Source organism: Bombus vosnesenskii, unplaced genomic scaffold (genome assembly GCF_011952255.1).
Source record: "Bombus vosnesenskii isolate JDL3184/JDL3185 unplaced genomic scaffold, Bvos_JDL3184-5_v1.1 scf7180000013275, whole genome shotgun sequence".
NCBI classification, from domain to species: domain Eukaryota; kingdom Metazoa; phylum Arthropoda; class Insecta; order Hymenoptera; family Apidae; genus Bombus; species Bombus vosnesenskii.
In genome coordinates this window covers 441,579-467,980 of record NW_022882933.1, presented here as the reverse complement: position 1 = coordinate 467,980, position 26,402 = coordinate 441,579, and the positions used below count along the sequence as shown (strand labels likewise).

The following is a 26,402-nucleotide window of genomic DNA, read 5'->3' as shown; positions in this document are numbered from 1 at the left end:
CTAAATGAAAGGACAATAATTCCGCAAGAAAGATTGTTTTCATTAACTAATAACTACTGTTACATTAATCACATATAGTTTCGTTCTTATTATTCGAACATTTAATCAAAATTATTGAAATGATTCGCAAGAGAAATTTATTGCTAGATTATATATGCAATGATGTTCGAATATCATTTTTATTATCTAATAATTGTCTCTAGACTAATTACTTAAATACATAATATTTGCGTCTTCGTTCTTTTTATTCGAAAATATAAGCACAATTATTAGTAGAAGATAATAATTAGTATTTGAACATTAATTTGTTAGAAAGGCGTTCTCGATCACTCGTTTGCTGAAACGTTTCGTCGCAAATTATATTCCTCTTGTTTTATCATAAACTTTACAAGATCGTTATAATGTACAGACCCTTGCTTGAATATTCAATTTGTTTAATTGATATCCTTTCCTTAGGGACACCATGTATAGAATAATGTAATAACACACAAAATGACCGAGCTTGAAAATTGTAATTCTTAATTAAGAGACAGATTTGGATATATTTGATAAAATCGCTGGTAAAACGACTCCAGGACCTTAATAATAAAAAAAAATAGCTTACATGGGGATTGAAAAAATTCTTACAGATACTTTTGAAAAATTATATAGGATGAGAGTGTTTCGACAAACGATACGTTACCACTTTTCTCCTTTGCTTGCCGAAGTTCACTTTGAAAACTAAGATTGATATCGTTTAAATGAAAGACAAGTAAATCTATAAAGCTTATGTTTATTTAAACGAAATCATATTTAGTTAATTATTACAATATTACAAACATGTAAGGTATATCAACTGCTTAGGAAAATTATTAATTTAAAATATTATATAAAGTTTAACATCATTTCAGAAAATGCTTCGCTAATTCCAATCCACGATCAATTGCCAATCATAACTTTCGTAATGTTTGCTGAATAAAAACTTTGTAAGTGTATTTATTTGATAACTTTGCAAGAGTATTTGTTTGAGTATTTTTCGTTTCATAAACTTCCGCCCTCTTAAAAACGCAACATGAGCGTCTGTATTCCTATCGAAAACAAACAGTGAATTTAGGCAACGAGGAAAATAAAAGATCATGTTATTTGTCAAAGCCACTCTCCTCACGCTGCATAATCTTTCGCTGAATAATTAAATATAGAACGAATTAATTTTGGTAAAAACTCTTTCTACGTTCTTTCGCTACGCGCTCTTTCCCTCTTGCCAACTTCACTTCAATTAATAAAATTGTTAACCCAGCCCAAAATTGTCCTATCATTCTTAGCTACGAAACCTACCGAAATCGGTTTGAAGCGGTTCTTTATTGTTTGAGCTGCATACGTTATACCAGAACTCAGTGACATCATACTTTCAACCAAGTGCCAAATGTTTTGAGAAGGTTCCAAAACAAGCTCGCTTTTAAATGGTACGAGGACATTGTTCCTCGTATCACGTAGAATACCGATAACATCGAAACTATTAAACGACATTTTATTGTAAAACATAATACGTTGTAACCTGATATTCTACAAGATAAAATTGACATCCACTATAAGTAACAAATGAAGTTTTTTATATAAGAAACGTGTATTGCTTGTGTTCGTAGATTTATAAGAAATCGTGATTACTCGAAAGAAAGTGTCCTGGAGTGAGAAATAAAATTATACGAGATTTCTCAGTTCCTAGTTTTAATCCCTAGTTTTCTAGTTACCCTGAAAAATTGTGCATGTAGATTATCGAGGATCTTGAACAATCAATATGGAAAAAAAAGAACGTTGAACGCTTCGCAACGGCAATCTGAGAACGAAAATCAAAGCGGGCAGAAAAACAAGTACGTAAGTATCTAATGTTAGTAAGGTTAGCAGCATGTTAGCGTTCGCAGAAAGACAGATAAACATACAGACAGAATGAACAGTCATAGATCAAGCTCGCACAGAAACCAACATTTTACTAAAAGTCGTTGGGCTTCGTGCCTTCTGGGAGAATTATAAGACACGTATGAATCAATGTTTCAGGATTTTTAGAAGAACAACGTGCCTCGAATCGAGATATAACAACTTACGGATAAAATGCAAGTAACTTCTGCTTTAAACTTATCAAAATTTCTGTCATCTAGATAGACGTTATCTGACCAAGTTTATGAACCTGAAAAGACTCGAGGCTCGTTCAAACGTAGGATCCTATTAGTTCAAAAATTAGTCGTTGAATTTTGCATGAATTCTTAGGGTAAATCAAATCAACAATCTGCTACGATTCGATTTACCGTATATCATATCACCGATGATGATCGATACACTTGTTGGAAGAATAGTGATTAGATTATGAATAAAGGCGAGACTCGTACAAGAGATTGGAAGCAATTAGAAAAGAAACAGTTAGAGTATGCGATAACGAGGTTGAAATATGTTGTTAAAGGTACATACGGTATGATCGTCATACCGAGCCACTTTCTCTTATCGATTCATTCAGCGAGAAAGTAGTATACGCTTGCTGCTGCAACAAAGCTAATTTACATTACTCTGCGATAAATTACTAAACGCCTCACCAGCAACAAGATATCCGAAGATCGAGATGCTCTACTGTTTTAAATGCTTGAATGTTAGTTGATAGAATGGATATATATCTCTGCCGAAAACGCACGGGGTATTTCGCGTCGATCTATTTTACGAATGCGGCCCCAGAAGTATATCGAATTGAAAAAGATTGATCGTACAGGGATTTAAGATATTTTCATTTACATTATTTTTTATATTTTTGTTTTACTAGTACAATTAGAGAAATTGAACATAAGAGTAACGAGAATGTAATTGATATAAATTAATATTTTAATCTTTTCAATGATACAAATTAACGTTCTAGAGATACACGATAAAAGTACTTATAGAATTGTAATTGTAATTCTAGATAGAAAAATGGAAAACGTTTTTGATAATTATTACGATTAACCACTTTGAATAACAATTAAATTTTGAAACCGAAAAAGACAGTTCTTTTTTAATGTTCATTTTTTTATCTAATGTGACAAACTTAAATTATGATAAAGTTTGTAGCGATATCTTTGCTTCTAACTCATTCAACATCTAAAGCTTCATATGAATGATCTCATATTTTTCGGGTGAAATTACGTATTTCGTGTTATTCCACTAGTTCCATAATGGATATCCTAACTTACACAAACAATAGCACATTACCGTAGCGACAGCTAATTTCTCTTTGTCCAATGCCAAATTCATCCCAAAATTCCCTGTATATGTCGTCTCTCTCTCTTTCGAAACTGCAACGACTACTGTTTACTGTCGAACAATCGCAGAACAAAAAGCTCATTTACCATATGCTCATTAACATATCGAAGCATCACGTTTCACGAGTTGTCATAATTTTGTCGTTTTATTCGTAAATGTATTAAAACGAGACATACATATATGATCCATATATATTTATTTACTTTACGTTTCGAAAAACATCATGAGTTATGTCAAGAAAAATACAAATGTTCTTTGTTCGTCGATATTGTCAAGAACATTTCATCACAAATTTGAATATAATAGAAGTGTTAGATCGTAAAGATAACAAATTACTCTTTACTCGTTCAATTTTTTTCAATTCCATATACTTCTGATGACCTCGACTTGCAAAATTTAAACAGAATAATACCCCATCTTCCAGCGTTCTTAAGAATGACCTGGTGTAATCGAAAGCCAAACATATAAACCGCTATACGACATAATAGATTACTTAGAAAGCCTTTACGGTCGGGAAGACAGCGTATAGAGATAACAGAAAAAAAACGTTTGAAACAGCTGCATAAGCAGAGAAATTTTCTCCTCCGACCACTTTACCCCGAGAGAGCTCGAAGCGCGAGATGCCGCAGCGATCCGCGCTACAAACCTTTTCAATTTTCGTACGACAGAGTGAGGCGTGTAGCTACGAGAACGATAGAAGGTCGCCGTCGGGCACCGTCATCAACGTTTCGTCTATTATTCTCAAAGTATCACATATTCCCTCGTAATTACGCTATTGTTGCTTTCAATCCAGTTGGCGAATTATAATTCACGCAGATATGACAAAAAGGACGTGAAACTCGTAATTGAGGGACAGTTTCGAGCCAAGGCGAACATTTTCGTTGAGAACGTACGTTTGTGTGTTGAAACGCCGCACTGGTTCGAACCGTTTCACAGTTCTTCAATATTTTTTTATTATTAGATTGTCAATGTTTATACAGATCTACATTTTTACGATGATGAATTAAGAAATAGAATTTGAGGAGAAATATATTTTACTTATGAAATATCGTGAATTGTGAAATATTCTATTTTGGATGTTTTAAATATTTCTATGTAGTATAATTGTACAAAGTAATAATTGTACGTAATATATTCCGTATAGTTTTGCATCTTTAAACATAAATAAAAAAATGACTAATTATTTCGCTTACTTTTACATTAATCATCCTCGTGTTTATTCGTTATTCGTTATTTATCCTTATTAGTAGACTGCCGATATTTCTGCATTTATGGGAAATGTAAAAATACAAAAATGTACAGGATGCGCTCAGAAATACGTAAAATATCCAAAATATATTATTCCACATAATGTTTAATAAATAAAATAATTCTCAATAGCTTCCTCTCCTAATAATTGCATTCGTAAAAATATGAATTTGTGTAAACATCCACAGTAATTACAAATTGACGTAGTTACTGAAATGCCTAAGAATCTATAAATCACGAATTTGCTTATGTTATAAAGTCAATCAAAGATTTACACGATTATGAAAATTCAAGAGCTAAATGTACAGTTGCATCCAAAGTGCACTTATCTCGCACGACTTGTAATAAAAATAACAAAGCAATAGTTAAAATAATATAGGAATCATCTTTTAGTAAAAAGTAGGGGAACGAGGGTTATGTAATTAATATTATACGAAATATCAAGACGGTCCCGACTACGGCCACATATAGAGGTATAGGCATAAGGCACAGGTAGCCAGTATCGCTATAGAAAACTTTCGAGCTCTTACTCGTTACTCGTTCTTTGTTTATCCATTCGTTTATTCCCGTTTTTTTCACGTATTCTTTTTTTGTTCCTTTCCTTATTTTCAATTGCTTTTCTCTCGTTGTTACGAGAAATATAAAATGGTCCAAGCCGGCGTAGGATTGGACCGAGCTACAGCAAGCTGCGTTTCGTTTTGTTTTCTTTTCCTTTTTATTACTTTCTGTTTTTCTTTTTTGTTTTCTTTTTCTTTTAATGAATGAGATATATCCTTTCCTCAATGGCATATATAAAATTGTTTATATATGCGACTCGTGGTGTGGGGGCTCAATTTAAATAGGTACGATTCAAATCGGTATAAAAAGAGAGAGAGAGAGATAGATAGATAGAGAAAGTGTGAAGCTGCCCTGTGATTTCGGTTGAAATTCTTACGTTCCGGGTCTCGATGCCTGACGAAGAATCGACTCGTTCTGTACGATCGATATGCGCGAGCAGAGGCAACCGTTAAAATAGAGAAAATGTGAATTTACCTGCCTTATTAGCAGTAATTTCGTTATTACATTTAATTTGAATTAAATTAACTGAGATTAATTAAAATATTAAAATAAATGCTCCTCGTTATTCAAATTATATTGTTTAATATTATTTGTATTTTATTAATTGTGACATAACTCGTTTAAATTATTCGAGTTACAATTCCGTTGTTTAAGTAATTAAAACTAAATTATCACTATAAAATTATATTCTGAAACTATTCATACAACAGTAGTACGTTGAAATATACTAAAATTCGATGAAAATGTTTATTTTACTCTCCCAGTCAATTTTATTTGAAGAACTGTAATCGTGCATAATCGATCTATTTAAGATTGTTGTCTATTTTTATTATTACTAGGAAACAAGTGCATTAATTTTTGGAGCTGAACAGTAGGTTAATTACGCATCGTGATTCTTCATCTTTCACAGAGACGAGTCTATTCCTCGTCTGGTCGAGAAACACGGCTACCGTGATTGGCGTAAGGTTTGTCGGAGGTCCTAGATTTCGAAGAAAAGAACAATCCTCCTACTTTGTTTCGATAATTTACAGTGTCTACTATGCTGTTAACTGATCTCTCGTATTCTAAATGACATTTGTAGACAAACGTTACGCTAGCATACCCGCGTTTAAACGGCGATGCTCAGGCTTCTTCTAGATATATTATAACATATAGATATGTTTCAACGAACCATGAAAATATAAATTCGTATCGTTATTCCTCTATCGACTACCGAAATTAATACGTGATTTGTTACGATCGATCACACACGCTCAGGTACGCACGCACACTCGCGGCCAGTCACACTTCTCGCAGACACTGCGCATCGTCGTTCAAACGAAGCAATCGATTTCGCGACGAGTGACACTGTTCTCCGATGGTTCCTTAACCACATAGAAAATCTATGCGTCTATGCCTCCATTTTACCATTTTGCCTCGTGCTCTTTCACGATAAAATGCGAATTTCTCCTAGTAAAAATTATTCAACAAATGAAAAAAAAATATGCACGCTTTATATTAGCTGAGATGTGTCTTCGGGAATTTCTTTTCGCGTTATGTTAGTCTCTCTGGATCCGAAATTGAACGTGCTAATTAAATTTCTGCATCGTTGTTAGTTAGTTTTGGAAAATTCGTTATTTATTCATAGCGATGAATAGGATGGTCATCTAGTTAAAGAAATATTGAAGAAAGTGAACAACGATCCCGTAAATATTAGAAAATATAATAAAATTGCCTTCTGATCACCCTTTAAGGAGGACGATAAACGGATCTGAATTATGCTCACGTTCAATCACTCAATTAGAATTACAGAGAGTGGTAATTTAGTAAAAAAGGGAGTATCATAGAAGTTCGTAAAAATTCAGCAACTCGCAACTTTTCGTAGAAATTTTATAAAACATCTACGGATTTAATATACGTTGTAATTACAGAGATATAGATAATTTTACATTTATAGCTTTACTATAACGCAGACAGCGAGCACAGAGTAATTGATCATTTCCTGTTTTCAGAAGAAAAGGATTTCTTTCAGATAGCAATTCTGATATTTTAAGAAATAAGAGAAGCGAAATATTAAAGAGAAATTCGCATTATAAATATGAAAGAAAACGAATGTCTCATCATCGAATGGGTAGAGCAGTATCTTTGATTCATTTCGCGAGAAATCGAGCTGACCAGAGAACATTGTACACAGTCGAAATATTCACCGTTTTTGTGTGTCTCAAGGATAATAAATGTGTAAATGTTACGAAAATCTGATCTGCCAATTCATGGCGAGATCAAGGTTCTACTCTAACGACACGAATTCTGCGAAACACTCACATATTCGATCTAATTCCTCGTGTTAATATCAAAGAACAATCGTTCTTTTAATAATCATAAAAATACTATTGATGTACAATGAAATAATATTGCGAGTATCGCTGTAAAATTACTGCGAAGACAATGATACTCGGTTATTGAGATTATCAAAAATAATCTCACGATAACGCAAAGAAAGATGCATCTGCACATAAGTTATGGATGAAAAATGACGGTCACGTGTTTCACAGAGCTCGTACTGCGAATACTTCTCGGGAAAAACCAAATTGTCTGTTTAAATTTGATAATGAATCTTGTGAAATACAAGGACGTAGTAGACGATATTTGAAGAACTAAGAAAGTTTATTTGCGATGTTCAGGCAATTCGATTTTTCGTGCGAGATTCTTCTACACTGAACTATAGAGAGTCATTTATTTCATGTAACATATTAAACATAATATTTTGGCTGTATAAAGATAATATAAAGAAGGCTTACCAAACCGACGAGTAGAAAAAATACTAGGAATGTGCGGCCGAGGACCGTCTGGCAGTAAACGTCGCCATATCCTACCGTGGACATCGTCACGATGAGAAAGTAGACACAAGTCCAGTACGAAAGCTGTTGAGGGTTCGTGAACTCGAACGGGTCCCCTGAGTTTTCAAGCTGCCGGCAAACAATGTTTCTATACTTATAATTCAACATCTAAAATACTGCTTTAGATACTTCTGGATACAATGACTCCCAGTGATTTGTCAAATTTATTAAAAAAAATTCTCCGTAGAATCATAATAGTTATTCTATATATACTTCTTTGTGCCTTTTAAACTGAACAATATACAACAGTGATAGTAACTAGAAAACTTCATAAACCTATTTTAAATCAAATTCTCCCAAAAATATTTTAATTGAACTCGCCACCAAGCATATCGTAAATTAAAAACCAAATTGAAGATTAATTTTCTCTAATTGAAGCTAACGATTTTTTCTGTAAAAAAAATTACAGATATTTGTAACTTTATTTATATAGAACAATGTTCACATTGTCGATATCGTTATAACAACGTCAATGAAGTAAAAAGAATTATGTTTGTAATTCTATTATACTTTGCAATAAAATTTCTAATTACTTTTGACCCTCCTTCGGCAATTTTCTTAGGCTCTTGTTTTAAAAATCCTCGAAAAATTCTTCAATATTCTTTTCCAGGTTTCTAGAATATCATCCAATAATTTTTTATTGCTGAATATGTTACCTTAACTTTTTTAAGCAAAGCAAGATTTAAACAGGAATATGAGAAAAGTGAAAGATTGTTTAAAATTACTGGTCGAAGACGACCAGTAACTAACTACTTAAGTATTCACATGTGAAAAATGACATGAACGAGAGGAATGAAAAACAAGAAAGGGAAGGTTAGAGTTGATGAAATAACGAATAACATCTTACCAAATGAATGATGCCAGCAGCTGTTAACCAGACGGAGATGAAGATCGATACAAGTTGGGCGAGACGAATGGAACTCGATGTCTTTAGAATGTTTAGGTACTGGAGGATGTCAGGGACCGTCATCAGTCGTAGGGCTCGGAGGAACCTCAGTCCGATCCACGTCCGATCGAGATATATCGACACGAAGGACGGTGGTATCGTAAAGTAGTCCACGAACGAATACATCTCCAGCATGAACCACAGCTTATCACTGGCGGCGATAAACTATCACGAAATAAATGTTCAATGTTATCCCTTTCTTTGAACTCTCAAACAATATTGTATCACATCTCTATCAAGAGTGAGCATGAAAGAAAATTTTGAAAATTTATACCAATATTTATGTTCGAGAAAATTGTTGTGTTTACACTTACGCGTATAAAAAAGTAGACCATAAAAAATATATTGAAAGCTAAGTCTATCTGCTGAGTAATGTTGTTGCTCCACTTTTGGCAACGTTCCACCTCTTCGCTGTAACATAAAATTGTCATATCGATGTTAGGGAATTACGTTAATATTTGTTTTGCCGATTTATCTGACTGCCGTGAGCAAACAAACAAACAAACACTAATAACATAATCAGCGATGAGAAATATTGTTCCGTTGTGTGTTCTCCTGTGTGTATTTAGATTGCTGGGTAGAATTCTTTTGTATGAACAGATTTATACAAACATAATTGTACAATCTTATTTTAGTATACGAACAGATAACGAAAATTAGACTTCGTTTTAATTATACTGGAATTATTATATAGGATTAAAATGATATTTATTTAAACAGGAATATACCGCAACGTTTGATGTAATATTTTTAATTGAAAAATAATTGATTTCCTTACCTGGAGGCATCGATGAAGTATATTATAAGCGATGCTATACTGAGAATGAAAACTAACACCACCTGGAACACAAAATATAATGCAACGTTAAACCACTTACTGCCATTAAATTAAAAAAACATTACAGAAAATCATGAACTATAGGAAACTTAAATCTCAAGTAAGGGAATGAATTTCAAATATTTATAATATTCTTTAACATAAATAATTGTACTGATGTACAAGGTATAAAGGCAATAATTCTACATTTTTAATTATACAAATTGTTTCTTCCCATCTCCTATTCATGTTTTCATATCAGAATATTTTACATTTTTTTTTTTAATGTACTACCTATTTTAAGCAAATTTGTATGTGTATTTCATAACATTGTAATTTTTAGTTTGAAAGATTTGTGTTATTTTAATACTGGTAATAAGAAGTTTCAACATCTAAATGCGATTAAAGTGGTACTTGAAGTTCACTCGTCTACGAACGTTGACTAGCGCCGACAAGTAGACACATGGCTGTACTTCAACCTCTTTGTTAGCACTTTTCGAAATGCACGACCGTTCCAAGCGTCAGTTTCACTTCACGATTGTCTTTACTTACTACACGCAGGCAAAAAATCTATTAAATATAACAACTGGTATTTATTATTTGCTATTACAGTAAAACTATAATACGTGAGCGAACTTTGTAATATTGTATATTTTTATACAACAACTTTCTCTGATTTTTATTTCGATTACAATCTAGATTACTTGCAATGGCTAAAAAAATATTTTTTAAAAGCATTTACTAAAAAATTATTAAAAAAGTACAAGTTTTGTATATTAAACTTCCTATTGTTTAATAATATACGAAATTTGATAATACAAAAGTCTGGTACTATAAAAATAAAGTACGTAGAACCTGAAAGTCAGAATGCGAATATTTATGTAAATTCATATTTTTATGACTATATAATGGAACCTAGACAGAAATTTGTTTTACCTACTAAATAATTTAACTAGACTGCGGACGTTTATGCAACCTTATATTTTTATGAACATAATTAAAGAAACGATACTCTACTTCAAACATTGTATATATTTTTTGTACATATTATATGCACTCCATAGTTTTTTGGAATCTTAAATTTCCTACAAATGCATAAATATCCGGAGCCTAATTATAACAAATACTACACCTTGTATATTTCATATATTTTTAAATATTATGTGAATTTTGTGTATTTTTTGGCCTTAAAATTTCATAAATGCATAAAAATCCGCAATCTATTAATAATAAAACGCTTTTGAAAATAAGAATATATACTGATATCTATCCTAGCAGTTGGTACAATATATGATTGTGATTGTAACTCAAAACGAACTTCCGCAGCAATTATCTCGAACAATGCCAGTTATAACTGTTATTTTAAACATTGCCAAAGAATACAAATATCTCAAAGTAATGCTTCCCGACTAATGCAATGTAGTCACGAAAAGACACGAATAGAAGTTTTACGTCGAACAAACTCTGACTATGGCCAAACAACTGTGAAAACGAGGATCTTTTCTATTATTCCATTATTTTCTTCCGCCTAGTTTACTCGCAAGAAAATATGGAAAGCAAATATACATACATTGGATGGCGGAGTCATCGATGCGCCAAACATTCGCATACACGTATATCATGTAGCAACATATATACAGATATGTGCAACTTCCGTACTATGAGACTTCTCGTTGAAGCGTATAGCGCAAGTAGCGTGAATAAATAAAGAAGCAGAAGGCTTATGTACTTTAACCGCCGATCGATTTTGCTTGGCTCCGTGCCAGACAGCAACTCGTCAGATACCAAAAAATTTCGCCACATGACTCTTAATCGTCACTGATATATTATCGAAATGAATTTGCCGGATCTGGCCTTTAACCATTTCGCATCAACCTTTCATCATCTAATAAAGCAAAACTTGCCATTTGCAGCCATCCAAATAACATTTTCACTACCAGGAAATTGGTTAAGCAATTTTCAACACTTAGAAAACAATCACCAATCACAAGATTAGTAAATATATGATAAAGTAAAATAAATAGCAAAATACGAGATGGCTTCATCGATCGATCCTTGAATTGCTTAAGAGTACCAGAGAGTAATGAGTCGAAATTCATTCTAATTATTGTCGAATTCTTACGCAAAGCGATTCTGGAGCTTTTGGATTAAGCAGTAGAAAATTATTAAAACTAAAAAGTTTTATTGCCGGAGACAATATTTTGGTTTCTATTATTTGTTATTATTTCCGTATTATAATTTTGTTTTATTGTAGCTTTTATTACAAAACCTGATCAATAAATATTTCTTATTATGAACAAAAAGAAGTTACCCGAAAAAGGTACAGTAGGTTTAATTTCCATAATTGATTCACAACAAGAAATGACTCGTGTGAAGCTATAGTTATTGATTCAGTTATGGCTCTTCACTGTAAAACATATTCAGCTAAACGTAGTGTTTAATCATAAATAAACGATCGATATCTATTATACGTGAAGTTGTTGAATGTTTGATTACCAAATGACTAATTACGGGAATATAAAATGAAAAATGTTCCTTCGACTGCTTCTGGAACTCAGCCTGTTGAAACGCGTCAAAAACTAAATCGATTTTATAATAAGCTCTATAGAACCACAAATTTAATTTTGTCAGTCGGATATTTCGCGTGTACCTGTCTCGTTGAAATTTGCAGAAGACCGTGCACATACATATATTCATGTACATACGTATCTACTCTAGAGCTGTAGGAGTGCAGAAGAGCATGTAAGGTCATTCTGTCGATGCACCATCTGAGTGTATGCAGCTGCGCTACGAAAATCTAGGTCACCCAAATATGAAGACCATGCACGGACGTTTCTCATATTCGTTTGCCAACCACGGAAGGGAATGGAAGGCCATGAAAGCCAAAGTACAATCATTTCACTAACTTTACGATCTTACGTGTAATTTCGTATTATAGTTGTAAATTTAAGGGTCCTGCTTATCGTTCATATTCATACACGTATCGACAATGTAGTAGAATTTCATTTATATGTTCTTCGTTTATTTAACTAACTATACGGGACTATACGGGACAACTTTATTCGTCTGAAGCTGAATAAATCGAGAAATAAACAATTCATATAATAGAAGCAACTGTTCACTTGATTTTTCATTCGTAGAATAGGTATTCACTTTCACGTAATAGATTATGATGGGTTGGAGTTCACTCAATCAGTGTAATATAAGAATTCACTGATTTTCCTGGCAATTTATAATTCTCCGTTCACATAATGGAAATTCGCCTTCAGATTGGATTCAGAGTGGATTTAATAGATAGAAGTTTATTTAATCAAGCGTTAACTAAAGTTTCGTTCTAATAAATGGAGCTCCACTAGTATATGTCTGACTACATAAACTTCTGCCGATTGAATCTACTTATCTGAATTCCTGCTACTGTTTATGCGAACAAAAAGTCATAGATACTACAGAGGATCAATGAACTATTGTATGAATATTATCGTGCAACATTTTGTCCAACAACAAGGATTTTTTTTTCAAAATATTAATATCACAATTGTGGTTCTAGATTATTATATGTAGGAAATAGTAATGAACAAATTCAGTAAATAGTATTAGTTTCTTTGGACGATACGATGAAGACATTTTCATGAAGCCATTGTATTGTTGTTGAACGTTACTGATTGTCACGCAACAAATGGTAATATGTTTTCTTTACTTTTCTTCTTTGAACAAAGTAATAAATAATGACAGAACAATTTATTTTCATTTAAACATAATTGTTCCTCGACACGTTTTCAAATGAAAAATCACTAGCCTTGAATTTCACGAAGCAACGTTAAACTGTCCTAACAGTTACATAATCCTTCTCCAAATGCTAAATTTATGTCTTCAGTAACTTGTCCCGAGCCTAAACTCGTATAGAAAAATCATATGAATTTTCCCGATTATTTACTATTACTCTAACATCTCTGTTACAAACCTTGTTGTATATACAACAAATCTTTTCTTCTTTAGCGTTGTCGATAGTAATTGATGATAATTAATTTTCGGCATCCGAATTAATCATATGTATCGTAACGCTATCGATATTCACCTCCTCCGCAAAAGGTCAATCTCGTTTGAAACTCCAATCGGAACACGTCGATAACCCTCTTTTAAGACAAGCATTGCTCTTAAAGTCAAGTCGAGTCTTCAAAGCTCGTAAATATTTTCAATTGTTCCTGCCATGATGCAAGCTAGCAAAGTAACACCAGCTAAATCGATAATAGATCATTTGACTTGCACTAAGCTCCCTGATTTGATGATCACATAAGGTCAAATATTTATTAAATAAATAACGAATGAAATTCTTTCCAAGAATATGTTTCTATGTACGTACCGATAGTATATTTTATCAATATTCCACACTACATACAATTAACATTTTATAGATAATTAATAACGCTTTTGCATTATACAACTCATTTTGTTCGACGTTTTAGAATTTGACCCTCGAATATAACCCTCGTTCTATTTTCACGCGATGCTAAAAATGACATTCGATTTCGTGACGTAACTAATAACTCATACGACAATTCTAATTAAAATATATAATGTACTCGTATATATGTATGTGCAATTAGGACATTTCATAGTAATGGATACATAAAAGGAGGTAATAATAAATAATCTTTAGTTATTGCAGCTGTCAATTGCCTGAAATATCGGTTAAATAAATTACGTATACATATGTATGCTACATATTATATATACGCATAGTTACAACTGCAAATTTTATAACCGTAAAATAAACAAGTGTTACTTCAACACCGTTGCTTAGAACTCGTTGCAAATGTGTGAAGTAAAATACACAAACTGAAATTCTTACGTATAACTAAATATTCAGAAGATTTAGTATATTTAACATATCAAAGGAAGAGAATTCAGCCCATCAGATATAGAACATTACTCATCAAAAAAGGAACTTTCGACTGAATCGTGTTCTTCTATATTTATAAAACGTCTTAATGTGACTAATATGTTCGTTTCAAATGCAAGCTAAATTTATTCTCAAAGTACTAAATATCCTTTTATCTATTGAAACACAAATAAAGAGTGAAATTAGAACATAAAACTTTCGAAAAATCCTTGTAAAAATACAAGAACTACGAAACTTTAATGTGTATCCAAATTCGCTATACATAAACAATTGCAATTAGAGTGATGTTATGAAAATAAATAGCTATAAATAATCCTGTTTCTACTCCAATAAAAGTTAATATTATAGGGATTATATTTTATATATATATTAGTTTATTAAGAAATAGTTTTAGTTAATTAGTTATAGTTTTAATTACTACAATAATTATTTGCTAAAAGTATTTGCATTCTTTCAATAATTATTCAAATAACAAATTTCAAATAATGTATTCATTTTGACGAAACTGTATGAAATTGTTACTTTTAACGTGAACAGAACGATCACTGGAAGAAGTAACACTAATGTCCTGACGTACGTGGAAAATTGTGCTAGGACATGGGAATTATTCGCGCCAATTCGTGGAACTGGCGGCCCTCGGCGTTATCTATGATCCACATCGATGTAATTCAACCCGGAATCGAATTACCGAAATTGGAAAAGTATAATTTTTTCTATTTTTTATGACGCTATTGCGAAATAATGTTGGTCGGATTATTGATATCGGACACGATTATATTTAACCAACAACTTTTCACTAAACTAAAGAAATACATAATATACGATTAAGGGTAAGGAATGACCTAACTCTATGGTATTCTATTACACTCTACCTATTCACTCTTACTCGCGCTGCCTGCTTCTCACTTTTACCTTCGATGCACGCACGACAAAGCACGGTTTCAGTGGCACGAATCGGATAATTCGACCCAATTCTTGAAAGCTCACCTCTTCGGACATATGACCACTTCCGGTTTCCGATACGTACTATAGCCATACTTGGAATTCAGATTATTCTGTCAGCACTTCGATCTTGACACGTACGAAGTATGCAAGCATCAAGATAATTGGCAATCCCACAAGACGAAGAACTCGTAAAGCAGAGAAACGCTTGGGGCTGACAATCGGTTTGAAAGGAATGAATCCTATGTTTATCTCTCAAATGATAGTCGCGTGATATATTCTTGCACGCGCTTTGTCACAGTGAAATTACATGGAAATTACGGCGACGTGTGCTCTACCTTCTCGCTTCATAGCCGACTAGAACAGAGAGAGCACAGCAGGTTTTCAGCTTTCAGGTAACTCAGCCACGCATCGCTGATTCGCTAAAGAAACGCTGCTTCCAGAGGGATGAGGTTCAGAGCTCGAGGTTCAGAAATCTTCTTTTTCCTTATTGCTTTCATTTTTTTTTCTGTTTTGCTTTACTTTCTCGTCAGCCTGTTCGACAGACAAAACGAGCGGAGTCAGCGTTTCTGGGAATACAGAAAGAGACAGGAAAGCATACATCAGGTCTCTTTTGTCTCTTGCCTTATCTGCTACACTCTTTCACCTTCTGAGTAAACATGGATACTCACGCTTAATGGAATTCTGATCGATTTACTATCAATAAGCCGTAACGCTCATTTAATTAAACCTCCCAATCCGCTTTTTTTCACATCAACGTTTCGCTTATTCGATAATATAGTTGACGATATGAATGGCAATGTATTTGCTTTGAGAAAATACGAATTGGGATTTTGAATGAAAGATGAAATTATTATTTATTCCTAGGCTATGATCTGGCATTTTTATTACGGAATTCTACTTCCGGATCTTCTTTACGCAAATTTAAATTTTTATAAGCGTGATCAAAATACAAACTAAACAGAGATTTATCCCAGTCATTAAATATTACGGTGATTATTATACACTGAATATTTTTGCATAGTGTAAGCATTTTTACAACTTTCAATTTTCCATAAATGCATGAACATTCGCAATTTGTTTATTATTTTAATTATGCTATCGAGATCATAGAAAAGATTAAATGCAAAATTTGATACTAATTGAAATTTTGCAAGGGAGACGAAATTATTATTTGTTGCTAGACTGTGAATCTTTATGCAAATTTAGATTTTTATAAACACGATTAAACCAGAAGCTAGACAGAAATTTGTTCCAGCCATTAAATATTATGGTGATTATTATACATTGAATATTTTTGCATAATATGTGCATGTTTGCAATTTTCGATTTTCCATAAATGCATGAAAACTCGATTTATAATTGGTAAATTGCTATTAGTCTGTTTCATACAGCTAATACTAATATTTAATTTTAAATTTTCTTCTTTCTTTTTTCTGTTTACATTAGATAAATATAAGTCGTTACAAGGGAACGGGACAGAAATCTTCATCCTAATTTTTTTAAGATTATTAATGATAGATCCTAAATGTTTATGTATTTATAAAAAAAATTTTATGTACAAGAATGTACAGTATATATGGTATTCAAAAATATATATAATGTTCAAAACGAAATACTAATCTAAAAAAATGAAACAACTCTATAGTTAGATTCCGTTTCTCTAGTTGCTTTCGCGATAATTATAAGTTTCTAAATTTATTTTTATTTTTGTAAGAACTATAACATTGTGTTACGTCATGCTTTGAGTTGTTTCATGCATAAAAAACAGAAAAAAATTTGTTTCCAAAAATACAACATCTATATAGTTTCATCTGACGTCGCTAACCTATTTGCATCCACCGACATGTTTCACGAATTAATTTTTATCCACGATTCTTTGAGCGAGATATGTATTAAAGTCGCGAAGGGGTTAAATCAAGCGAAATTCCTCAAGCATTATCTATAGCTATAACTTTGAAATTAACCTCATTAAAGTATGAACACTCTCGATTTCTCTATACAAGAACTCATGATCAATTAAACAACACTCCATAGCTCTGTACATTGACACATTAATCAGTCTATCTATTATACTATTAAATTAAAAACTATTAAATTATTTGTATCTATAAATGATTAATTTAAAAGAAATGTTAATTTTAATTTTTCAAAATTTATCATAAAGAAAGTCATGAAAACTTGAACTCGGGCATTGTTACAGGGAACTGAAGGTAAAACAAATTTTAAATTAGTCAGTTGCAAACACGATATGTAATTTAAAACAAATTAGATGAATATGGCAAATATTATTAAATGTTATCGAAATTAGATATCGTATAAGTCGTGAGTGATTTTAATGAAACACAACAATAACGAGTCTATCTTTTCTTAGCAAAATAGGCCTAGTTGTGCACCTGTGATGCTAGTAGCTTTCAAAGACGACCGGGTAGCGTGGCAACTGAGAGGTAGGTCACTAGGTTATCACTATCGTTGGTGGTTTATCCTTTTTCATCGTCAGAAGCTTTTCCAACCAATTGCTTTTTCCAAAGGACAACGCTAAAGAAATGCACGTACCGTGAATCCTGAACTCGTTCGGCTAAATAATTCTTTTAGAAAAAAAATTGACCAATCTGGACTTTGAACGAACTCATCGATAACTATTTTGCGAATTTGGATTTTATTAAATACGAATATAACATTCTTGTCAACATTTATTATGGAACAACTTGTAACTTATCAATTTATTAATTTTACTAATTCATAAATTATTAACTAATCTCAAACTTCTACTAGCAACTTTCTATCAACACCATTTCGATCAATTTGTTTAAATTAACTACATTCACTAAATTGATGAACCTTAAAATCAGTATAACCTCGATGTAACTTTGTTTTAATACATAAAACATCTAAAAGATTTGATCCACAATTTATTTTGTAATATGAACGTTTATCAGAGTTAACATAACATTGCTTAAATCGTGGCAGTATCATTAAATCATACGCTATCACCTTGTGCAAACTAAAACTATTTTGCAAGATACCTGAAAATGTTGTTCTTCAACTTGTACCATTCTTCGACTCACTGATTCGCAATTAATAACTGTAACTGAAGAATGTATCTGGGAATGTATTTAAGAATGTTTCACAATATTATCATACCAAGGAAGCATATCGAAGATCCATAAAAATTGCAATTTTCTTCATTATACAATCTACTACTACTCACTTACACACTCATCTCAAAGAGCGACAAGAAGATGAGCCTGTGTATAGACATCACTATCGTTTCTACGATCATTTATTACTTCATTGTCTCGCGGTACAGTCTAAAATGTAATCTCGTAATATAGATTTAAGCATAATAAGTAGCTGCAGCTTTAATAATAAACATAGGAGCATCTTCAAAAATAACCTGTCCACAGGCAGAGAAACGAAAGCAAGGAAACGAGACTAGACGGGACTAAATGAGGCTAGACAAGACGAAACGAGACGAAACCAAATGTTATGTCGTGAATGCTAAAGGTAATATTCTATTCGAATTACAGTTACTTCGCTTTATTCGTTTAACATTTCCGGGAAAAGTAAGACAAATTTTTGGTTACGTCGAATGGTTGTTTTATTTTCCTTGTAAGTGACAATCTGACCTATCGCACCTCGCTATAAATAAGAATTGCTGTTCTTATTTTAGCGTGCGAATTAGCGTGGGTCTCGGGCAGACTCATCACGAGTTGCCCTCGCTATTTTCGTATCGTTGGATATACATGGATATACTTGTGCCCGTGCTCTCGCGATCTAAGTGTCTACGAGATCCTATCAAACAATCCCGATCAATCTTGATGAAACGATAATAAATAGATTGCTGCGCCGATCTTTGGAGATTGGAAATTTATATTGGTTTAAGACACCGTTCATTCTGATTTATTTTAACCAAGCCCACGTGCTCTTTACATACCGGTGTACACGTGTTGAGTGAAAGAACGATTTATGTTTATTGCATTGCTGTTAACGTTGCAGATACTATTGATGTTTCTCTGAAAATGTTTTATAGTACTCGAATCAGTATTATTCTTTGAGAAATATCTGCATTTTCAATTTACATTCTTTTAGAACTTAATACGAAAGCTCCTCTACTCTATTGAAATGGATTTATAATTTTTATGATACACTGATTGATGGATCTTATTATTTATACCAAACGTTGACGTGTATTTGCATTAACAATTAATAGCTCTTTCTATTATTAACATAAACAAAGTCATATGGATAGAGAATATTTTAGGTAATTTAAGTATAAGATATCATCGGTATTATTTGTATTTTGTATTTTTCATTTTTTATCATTCTAACGTTCACAGGGATTCGTGTAGATCACTGTCAATTCTAGAGTCTACAAAAAAAGCTATAATATTAATTTTTATCAAAATTAGGAATGTCGTATTTACTTATTAGATCAAAGTTTCTAGAAGAATATTAATCATTATTAATCTCTTCCTGGAACTATTTATATCTGATGAAAATTCAAGAATTTTATGTATTTCATACCTGTTCCTTAAATTTGAATAATTTTAATACTTTGAAACAATTCTGTGTTAGAACAATAGCAAACCGTTAGGTAAATATGAAAATGAACCTAAAACTGAAACAATTTTAATAAAACTGAATAACTAAAACTGTTTAAATGTTTGATAAAAGATAGATATACACACACGTGTGTGTGTCAGCAAGTCGTTTAAAAATGAATCGAGATTGGAAAAGATAATGGCAGAAGGAACGGTGCAAAGGCATTTGCCTTGTAACAAACTGTCTATTTCACCGAAATACGGTGGATTGGCCAGTATAAGAATGGCCCAAATTAAAACGCACTAAGTGGCAGAAAGTAGGAGGACGGGCGACTGGTTGCCAGGCAAGAAATTTTACATCCCGAGATGGCATAGCCCCAAGTTTCCGTCGTTTCGCGCCAACGCCAGACTCGACCGAGTTTTTCTCGCCCAACTACTATTTATAGGAGTAAACGCGAAATTAAGTCCTGAAATTCTATCGCCGATAAAACGACACAGACGTGCCAAACCAACCACGATACCTATACAAAATTTACTATTTTTCTTCCATACCCGACGCTATTGGCTTGATTATCAGGGCATCGATTAATCGATTAACAGAACGATCGGAACGATATTGAGATACTGATTGATGAATAATTTGGGGATGCTTTTGGCGAGAAATTTTCAATTCTTTTTTTCCATACCCTACGCTATTAATAATTCGTGGAAATAATGAATATTAATATAGAACTTAATCAAAATTAATTAGAGTGGAAACTAAATTATCAGAGCAACTATTAGTAGAATGATCAATGGAAGATGTTGGAACATAGATTAATGGAAAATTTAGGATCGTTATTGGAGAACAAATTTTCATTCTTTTTTCCATATTCTACACCTGTTGACTTATTATTAACGAGAACGATAATACCGATATAGAATTCTGTTAGAGTTAATACGCTTGAATCTGAATTATCAGAAGATCAATTATGGAAACATCGATCAACAGAAAATTTGAAGATGATTCTCTTCGCGAAACTGAAAGAGTAGAGAGATAAATTTACATTTATGAAACAATTCAATAATCTTGTTTCATATGTTATAGTTCAAACGTAATATAAAATAGTTCGGTAGTTCAATGATCTCCTTTCATATGTGTAAAAACAAAGATATTCAATTATCCAAGCAATGCGTGACTGACGATTAGTGTCCTGATAATTCAAATTATCAAGGTAACGATTTATCAGACTTTTTCTCAATGAAACCTAACATATTATTACAAAACACATATGATTATCACAAAATATATACATACACATGATGAAAAAAAGCATTAAGATATCATAAATGGATAAACTGATTATTGTTTAACTATGACGTTAATAAATGATATTATGGATATGTATGTATATATATAGACATACATATATGAGTATATACGAGCAATAAACCAAGTCACATAAATATAGAGTAAAAGTAAGATAAAAATATAGTAAAAGACCAAGTAACATAAATATTTCAATCATGTTTCGAGCATGGTTGCCAAGCATACGGTTTAACGACTTTGTTAACCGAAGATAGAAACTAATAGCAGGAACCGTGAGCGTGATAACGACCCTCATGACGGAAGTGGTTTCTACTATAAACACGGCGTCGACAATCGCTTCCTCTTTAATTCCACCTCTTTCTACTTGGTCTCCGCGGTTGTGTTTTATTTTGCCACTGCTTTTGTCTTTGTCCCTATCTTCCCGTGCTAGTGGTCGTAAACAATTTAGGTCAAGTGCTGCGACACGTTAAAAAAAAAGGTAGGAATTTCATATGACCAACCGTTCGCCCCAACGAAGCACTTTACGCTCTGCTTCCAATACCGGCAATATCAAAATCATGTTTTTATTCCGGAGATATTTACCAAAAAAGGAAACAGCTTATTTTGAAGATATCTCGGACACGAACATTATAGAAAATTTTGTCGATTTTCGAATGAACTTTCAAACGATTTGTATTGATATAATATCTTTTTCTTATATATATCTAACATTCTGACAGAATTTGATTGGCAAAACCTAGATAATTTTGCTGAAAATCAAGAAAAACTTTAAGTTCTGCATTACTTAGAAGTTAATTGGAAAAAGTGGAAACTTTTTTAGCAATAAACGAAAAATAGATAAAATAATAAATAAACGAGCATTAGAATGTTAACTTGAAACATAACAAAAGAATCTCGTCCATATTGTAAACTTAACATAACTATGATTATCCCTAACACACGAACTCAATGCAAATCTTTATTCGTGTAAATCACAATGTATGTCTTTATATTTTCTACATAAGTAATCGTCACTATGTTCTTCATAATTAATCGTTCATCATCCCCGCTACTGGGGGAAGAACCCCCCCCCAAGAAGTTCTAGTGTTCCCTTTGACACACGCGGTGACTCACTCCGAAGTTCGATAGCTGAGTAGTGTAACCTGAACCGAATTCAACAATCCATGAAAAAATACTAATTTCCCACGAGACAATGATTACATTTTTTTATTTTTGACTTTTTAAAAATTAAACTTTTACTAAAGTATTTGTGAAATTTTTCTAATTAAAATGAAATCAAACACGATATAGTTTAAATCACATTTACATGTATATGTAATAGACGAAAGAAGATAAGCTAATGTCACTACATAAGCAAATACACTGCAAATTATATCAATCATATCAATTATATTGTATGATTGATATAATAATATTATTATATGATTATATCAATTATATTGCAATTGTTTTAATTAGAATTAATTTTAATCATCGGTTTAATCGATACGTTTCTTTTCATCAAACCGAATCTCGGACCTCATTCTCTTTCACTCGCACTGTCTTTTTCTAAGTTCAATAAAATGTCGAGTCGTATCCGTTATATGCAATCGAGTCCTGTACACGATGATTAATCACCGAGTGCCGATTTTCGACCAATTATATAGAAAATATTGTATACTGGAATATTTCTTTTGCTTAGCTAAATTATCACGCACTGCTGTTCGGCATTGATAGCAACGTAACCCAAACAATTTCAAACCTGCACTTATCGAATACAAGGTCTACACTATGTTCAAGCTCTTATCATGTAAAACGGCATATTTATAAATCCATCGGTTTTGCGTCGGAGGGCAGTTGTATTAATAAGGCCTGTACTTGATATTTTCAAAAATGTAAATTTAAAAAAGCGTCTTCTCTAAAATTTACATGTTTTAAATTGTACCACTATCAGTATGAAGCGGCGATATTTACTCGTTTGATAAACCTCGACAATAAAAATAAAGGGAATAGGCGAAACGACCACATGATTAAAAAAAAATTCTTAACAAGTTGATAACGAGGTAGGAAAAAGCTTTGCTTCGTTTGGCTAAGCCTGATTTGCACTCGTTTCAGTTAATTCGCATAGCCACAGAATGGGCTAATGCAATTATGCAAACAACATTTGCACAGATGCAGATGAACGAATATTTAGAAATATGAAGTTTTGAGGGAAACTCATCGCCAGTATCTGGAGAGTAAACACGTATTATAAACTATGTATGCATCTCGTTCTTAACTGGAAACTAGATTATCTTTAATAAGCCTTGGCACAGCGAAATCGTGTCAGTCGAACGAAGAAGGACAAAGGCTTTGAGTCCTATCTAACATTTTAGCTCCAACTGGACCAATGTACAGACAATTGTTATGTGTTCTCTACCAGCAGCGTCACCCCGAATCTCTTCTCAAGCCTGAACCTGACACTGGCTGTCTGCCAGCCTGAAACTAACGACTTTTCTTCTAAATATGATCATACCTTTTAATCTAATCTCTTTTAATTTCTCTCTACTTCCATTTTTTAACTTAATTTACGTAGATAATTTAATTCGAACAACTACAATAATTCATTTATTGCCTATTCTACGGTGTAAAGCTTTATCGGTTCTGTAAATTAACGTAATTAAAATTTGTAATTTTATAGAGTCTTTGTGATTACGCTTTTGTTCTTCGTATTTCTTAAATAGTTCCGTTAGAAAAAAATATGGAAGACCCAAGATGAACATAGTAATATTCTTTCTAAAAAATTATTGTAACGTTATTTGTGCATAATAGGCAACAACAAGTTTAAACTCACGAATGAAATTGTCATTTGTTGCATTTTTGCAAACAAGCTTCATGAGCTTATTACTAATGATATACTAAAATGCAATATAAGAAAGCATAAATGGACATTTACTTCTAAACAAATCGTATCGTAAGTAAGTCAAATAACTTCTTGATATAAGATAAATAAAAAGTCTGATACATTTGTGGCGGCACTCGACAACATACCACCTCAAATTGGTGACCCCGACGTGATCGACAGCGAAAAAGAGGTGTGACCGTGATAGCGCTACCGAGACTTCCATCATCGCAAATCTAAGACTGTGGCAATCTGGACCTACCGCTACGACGAACACGGAACGGCCCTTGCATTTTCAGCAAACCTCGACACCTCACCTCCGGTCGACACACAAAGCAGGTGACAGGATACGAGACGATGACCAAGGCAGAAGTGATGTGGCCATTGCAAAGTTCATGGGCATCACCATCAGCATTTCATACTAAAAAAGAGGAGGAACAGAGGCCTGCGACCGTACACAGGAACGCTCTGCACCGTACCGATATATCCACCGCCACATCAAAGACTTTGCGCAACATCTGCACGGGTTTGACAACAAAACGGCTGACGCTTTACAACACATAGAAGAAACGTTATCACTAGTAAAGGAGTACTGTGGCGGCACTCGACAACATACCACCTCACATTCAAATGAACATTTCATACGTTGCAGCTCTATTTGCAGCTCTACCACAGATCTATTACAAAATACAAGGAAGGATTAATGAAAATTCTACAGTCGATAATACTTATGTATTCGTCAATGGTACTTTGCTTTTACAGGTAACAGCATTGAAATATGATATACATGTAGCTAAATAGGAACAAATTGGAACATACGATAAAATATTCCACGGTATAGAGGTCGCTCAACATATCCACATTTGAACATCAAATTCTTATTAAAGAATTTATTAAAGATTCGTAAAGCGCAGCTTTCAGAATCACAAAAATAGACCGTATACGAAGGACGAAACCCGATCAGTAGTTCTAAAAACTCTTCATCTGTCGTCGGTTGAGGTAGAAATGGGATGCGAATTAAATAACCAATGAGATAGATATGGTATCGCTTGATACGTTCGAAGAAAAATAGATATCAATCCGTAAAAAGAGGTTAAATTTTGTTATATAGGTCGAGCAACGAATCGCTTGCTCGGGGACGTTGACTAAAAGTTTACACTCCAATTATACCATTCGAATAAATAAACTATCTTGTCCTGCATGAAATCGGCTCGTTAACTGGGAAAATCCTCCGTGAAATTCCTCCGTGTCATATCTAATGGAACATTCGCGCAGTAAAATATTCGATCAAAGTAGCGAGATCCATCCGAGAAACATCGTTTCTTTATCCATCAAAGAGATAAAATCGACAACGATATTTTCTAATTCAATTGCAAAAATATGCGGTAATTGTTAGATGATCAAAGTTTTATATTAAATCCAAAATAATTCATTTCGATGTACGATTACATGAGAACAATAATTAACTTTATTTTTATTTACTATTTTATTTCTAACGCAAAATAACAAGATGATTCGATGTATAAAAAAAGAGCGGAAACATAACATTTTCTTTAAAAAGGTAATACAATTGTTATATACACAGATTTGCAAAATACTTACGGATATATTATTTTTTAAATTATTTATTTTCTTCCTTTAAATTCATTTTTGATCGCTTTGACGATGTAAGAGAAATACATACAAAAGAAATATCCGATTCGTAACACAGAACATTGCAAGTTGTATATTTATATAGATCACCCCATATACCGCTCGACTATCTCGGTGTTTGTTTTCTTAACTGCGTATATCGAGTCAAGAAGCGCTTTCCTTTCTCCTCGTACTTCAGGAATTACACAAGTGTACACCTTAAAGAACAGCCATAACAGTTAAGAACCCCACAAAGTTGGATAATTCTCACGATTACTGACGATCGTCGAACAATTTGCCGTTTATAACATAACATGCTAGATAAAAAACTAGATCCTTGTACGTGATTCTAATTCGATAGCCGGAGACTATATCTTTTGTAGTAGCAGTTAACGCATAAATCGTGAACTCCATATACCAATTACGGTAATAACTAAACCGTGGATCCTGCTTTTTACTAATATGTACACTGCATATGTAATGCATACATAATATTTATTCATTTATGAGGA

General features: G+C 32.8%; 1 protein-coding gene across 50 annotated transcripts in view; it reads right to left on the bottom strand.

Moving 5' to 3' along the window:
* Positions 1 to 26,402, bottom strand: part of LOC117231902 (calcium-activated potassium channel slowpoke) — a 105,406-nt gene that overhangs the window by 67,146 nt on the left and 11,858 nt on the right. For all 50 annotated transcript variants that reach the window (XM_033490793.1, XM_033490790.1, XM_033490787.1 and 47 more), the window contains exons 2-5: positions 9,665 to 9,726; positions 9,201 to 9,297; positions 8,788 to 9,051; positions 7,842 to 8,009 (exon numbers count right to left, since the gene is read on the bottom strand). In XM_033490793.1, coding sequence (XP_033346684.1) covers positions 7,842 to 8,009; positions 8,788 to 9,051; positions 9,201 to 9,297; positions 9,665 to 9,726 — 591 coding nt within the window. The remainder of the gene's footprint in view (positions 1 to 7,841; positions 8,010 to 8,787; positions 9,052 to 9,200; positions 9,298 to 9,664; positions 9,727 to 26,402) is intronic.